The 4639-nt window shown below is 48.0% G+C and overlaps 1 protein-coding gene across 1 annotated transcript in view; it reads left to right on the plus strand.

The window, feature by feature from the left end:
* Nucleotides 1-8: 8 nt before the first annotated feature.
* Nucleotides 9-4639, plus strand: part of T265_01349 (hypothetical protein) — a gene marked incomplete at both ends in the record, with an annotated part of 73301 nt that continues 68670 nt past the window's right edge. Inside the window, one exon of the mRNA XM_009165355.1 lies at nucleotides 9-200. Within this exon, the coding sequence (XP_009163619.1) occupies nucleotides 9-200 (192 nt within the window). The remainder of the gene's footprint in view (nucleotides 201-4639) is intronic.

Genomic DNA, 4639 nt, shown 5'->3' on the forward strand with positions numbered 1-4639 from the left:
CCAAGATCATGATTGGAGCCAATGGCCTCGTCGTCGAACTGGATCCCGGAAAGTTGGTGCAACTCCAACGACAGGATCCGGTGTTACAGAAAGTTGCAGCCGCCTTGTTGGATGGAAGGAACACTGAGAACGGAGAAGGGGACAAGGAATTAGAAGCGTTCCAGAGTCACTTTGATCGGCCGAGGCTGAATGAAGCTGGCGTAATTTCCTGGAACGCCACTGATTCAGATGTGGTGCTGCCCGTGATACCTTGCGTCTTGAGACGGAAGCCATGAGATGGCACATACGCACCACACCAAGACATACGACCTACTTCGGCAGAGGGCCTATTGGCCCGGGATGAGAAGTGAGGTGATAGATTATGTGGTGTCCTCGTTGTCAACTCAACTAATGAAAGCGGATACGACAGGGGCAACCCATCCCATGAAACCGATTCCGGTCTCAGAAATCGGCGAGTTGTGGTCAGTTGACGTCATGGGCCCCTTTCCGGTGACAACCAGTGGGAACCAATACATCGTGATGATGACAGAACACCTGTCGCGATGGATTGAGGCGGCAGCCGTGCCGAATCAGCGGGCGACGACGATCAGCGGAGTATGCATGCATCACATTGTGGCCAACCATGGGGTGCCAAAAATGATCCTAACCGATCAGGGGCCTTGCTTCGAGAGCGAAGAGTTTATTGCTTGCAGTGTTGTATGTGTCCACTCCTGGGAGCAGCTCAGGGGCCCTGCTTCGAGAACGAAGAGTTTCGTAATTGCTTGCAGAAGCTGGGTATCAGACGGCTAAGGACGGCACCATACCACCCGCAAACAAATGGCCTGACCGAACGTAACAACAAAACGATCAAGGAGTGGCTTCGGCCAAAAAAGGTGACTGTGAAATGAACTTGCCAATGGTGTTGTTAGCTCATCGTGCTTCCACGCAGTCAATCACAGACAAGTCCATGTTTATGTTCACGTACGGGCGACATCCGCGCCTTCCGGCTGATCAGGAAATTGGGTTGTGGCCGGCAACGCGCTCGTCTCCGGAGGAGCTAGAGGAAGAAAGAAGGAGAGCTCGAGAAAATTTGACCGCCGTTCACGAAAGGACTAGGCAGAAAACGGCAAGCGGAACGGTCCGAACGTTCCCCATAGGCACGAAGGTCAAGTGGAAGGATCACCAGAATCCTGGAAGGAGTAGACTGGGGTCGCGGAAGCTGGGCAGTAGGTGGCAAGGGCCTTTTGTCGTCACCGACCGCCGGGGGAACGTCTATACCATTCAAGATGTTCAAGGATCGAAAGTAGTGAATGGGACACAGCTTCGCAAGTGGCATGATACACCCGAATAGCGGCCGCGTAGACCCGCTGCCGGAGGTAAATGAGAATAGATGGCATGCGAGCAGGCTTTACGGGGTAGAGGTGTGTAAGTGTGATGCTACTGATCGGGTGGCACGCGAGTAGTATGTGTTGCTCGTAGAATTTCGCTTTGCGTCGAATGGAAAATGAAATTCTGTTGCGGAATTCGCGGGGCCACTTTGTAACATTTGCTTTTATTTGACCAACGAATGATTGGAAGCAATGAATCTTCAGGAAGACTCGTTCGGGAGAAGATCTGTGTCCAGGTTTTGTAACCAAGATGCAGATTAGAGTTTTGTTCCTCCGTTCAATGGTCTGTAACCCGTCAGTTGGCATTTCCGATTGAACAACTCCTCAGCGAAGGCCTTCTTACCCTCATTGGTAGCATGCATGAGGGATGAAAATTTCGTTTGACGGTTGTTATGTCCTGCAGGGAGAGTCATCCTGTTGTGTTCCACAATAGTGTATTCGTAAAAACATCACCCCTGTGGTGGCACGGCCGCTTCGCCCATCGGCGTTGTTTCTGAGCATCGCCTTCTATTCAGGAACCCAATGAAACTGCACGGTTGTTTTTCGTTTGTTGCGGCTAGGCTGGACTCGTCCAGGTGGTCATCTAACTGGCAAAACCATAGGCTACAGACGATGAAAAATGGGTGGAAAAAGGAAGAAAAACTGACTCCGCGTTGTTTGAAGATCTGTGTCCAGGTTTTATAACTAAGATGCAGATTAGAGTTTTGTTCTCCTGTTCAATGGTCTGTAACCGGTCAGTTGGCATTTCCGATTAAACAACTCCTCAGCGAAGGCCTTCTTCCCCTCATTGGTAGCATGCATGAGGGATGAAAATTTCGTTTGACGGTTGTTATGTCCTGCAGGGAGAGTCATCCTGTTGTGTTGCACAATAGTGTATTCGTATAAACATCACCCCTGTGGCGGTACGGTCGCTTCGCCTATCGGCGTTGTTTCTGAGCATCGCCTTCTATTCAGGAACCCAATGAAACTGCACGGTTGTTTTTCGTTTGTTGCGGCTAGGCTGGACTCGTCCAGGTGGTCATCTAACTGGCAAAACCATAGGCTACAGACGATGAAAAATGGGTGGAAAAAGGAAGAAAAACTGACTCCGCGTTGTTTAAAAAAGAAATTCGTAAAAATTACAGAGGGACTGCCCTGAAAGCCCTATGATGCCCATGGCGTGCATCAACGTACGGAGCTGTAGCTGCCCTTGTCGTAATTGGGGTTGTACTGCCCCAAAGCCCTCTTATTCAACTAAGCAAGAAAAGGCACATACCTACTGCTATGATGAGTGAACATGTACAATGATAAATATAGGTATACAGAGGCTACCAACTTGCAAGGCTAGTGCCCAAAGGCCTTTTGTTTGTCATGCACTTGTTAACCTGAAGCTGATAGCAGTACCCCAGGGGCTGTTGAGTATTTCTCTCACGCCCAGTTTCTCTCCTGGTACTGTACAACGCACATAGTATATACCGGATTAACTAGTCCATCATCCTGGGTTCTAAATTTCGTCATTCCTTATATGATTGATTTCCCTAACTACACCGCCAGTCTTGGTGTTTATAAATCGGTTCCCACCAGATCTCTTGTACTTTAATATCATATGTTAGCAACCCCAAACCTTGCGCTGTCCCTGGTTTACCAAGTACAATCCACCTCTATACTCTTCCCTATAATCACTAGTTTTCACCATCCTTATCGTGGTAGACCTTAAGTATTTCTATCTATGTATATCAATACATATTGTCCCATCTGATGCCTCCTCAAACTTGCCATGCCTTACCGAACCTGCCCTATTCCCTCATATTTCCAAGCTTTGAAATTATACATTATCAGACATGGACGACCGGGCCGGCTGTCATCCACTCCAACTGGCCTATGATTTACGTACTTGGGATCCCCAAACGGACCAAAAACCTGCGATCTCATATCGGCTTCGTTCTACTTTTCTTTCCTCGGCCAACCCGAAAAAATTCCGCTGCTCAAAGTATTGAACATTCCAGGCCACCAACTTTAAATTTGACGTCAAATAAGGGGCTGTCCAACAACCGAATTATATCAAGTAAATGTTGTCGCCGCTCTGCCATACCGGTTCGATAGAGTATTCGCAACTATTCCATTCCTACTCACGACGGTACCCACTCGCCCGCTCGTTCCATTAACTGTAAGTAGGAACAAGCTCCCCACCTGCGCCACATGGCCCCAGCTGCGAGTCTACCGAAACTTTCGTTCGAATTTAGCCATTTCTGTGTGTCTGTGATTCCCAAGAAATAAATAACTTTCTAGACAGTTCGCTTCAGATTCGTGTGTCACCATTTAACCCTTCCAAGGAAATATTATGCTTGACTCCACAACAGTGACACCAGCGAGTCCCTCCAGTTTCACTGTACACCATGAATCTGAGATTCCCGTTGCCATTTCTCCGCTTTGCTAATCCCTCGACTTCATCATCCCCACTTACACTTCTTGGGACCCTAGCCACGATCCCGACGGTCCAAAACCATGAGGCCTCAAGGGTATTTTTGGGCTTTGGTTTAATATGATCGGCTTCATTACGTCAAATCTGTTGCTTCACCAGATCTGATGTTCTGGTACTTCATTGTTCCCCGTTACACATTTCTTGTCATGTGTCAGGCGGGAAACCACTCATTTTGCCCTCCATCGCATTGTTCCTTGCCTGCTACCTTCAAATCATAACGATCCGATGTTTCTCATAACTTGCAAGTAACTGTACCTCCTGCCTGTGACGGCCAAGTGGTAACCGCGCCAAAATCGTACAATCCCCACCCCCATTGACGTTATCGCTGTTCCGACCGCCCTGTATCCACGACCTCCGCCCGTCATGCTTTTATACTGACTGCAACATTATGATCGTGCTTAGTGGCATGCCACAAAAATGTTTGCACCAGAGGTCATTATTATTATTGTTAGTATCAAACATGAAAGTAAACTTGCCTTCTGTAAGATCCGGACGGTTAAGGAACTCACAGGACGATTGCGACTATTAGATTTTACGCAGTTCGTAGCCAGTAGTCAATAGGTGCAGACAGACGTGGGGCAGCAGATGATATAATAATAATAATAATGTTTATTCCCAACTTGTGGGTGGCATGCCGTCTGGCATGATCATGCGTTTGCAGTCAGAATGGGGCACTACTGAGGGATTTGCGGGAAGTGTTGACTGCGCGAAAAGGGGACAACGTCACAAACAGTGGGAGGTACTTGATTAAACAATAACAATAATAATATGTTTCACTTGCAACCTGTAGTGAACAATAGGCATGAGGTCC

Source organism: Opisthorchis viverrini (genome assembly GCF_000715545.1).
Source record: "Opisthorchis viverrini unplaced genomic scaffold opera_v5_14, whole genome shotgun sequence".
Lineage (NCBI taxonomy): Eukaryota > Metazoa > Platyhelminthes > Trematoda > Opisthorchiida > Opisthorchiidae > Opisthorchis > Opisthorchis viverrini.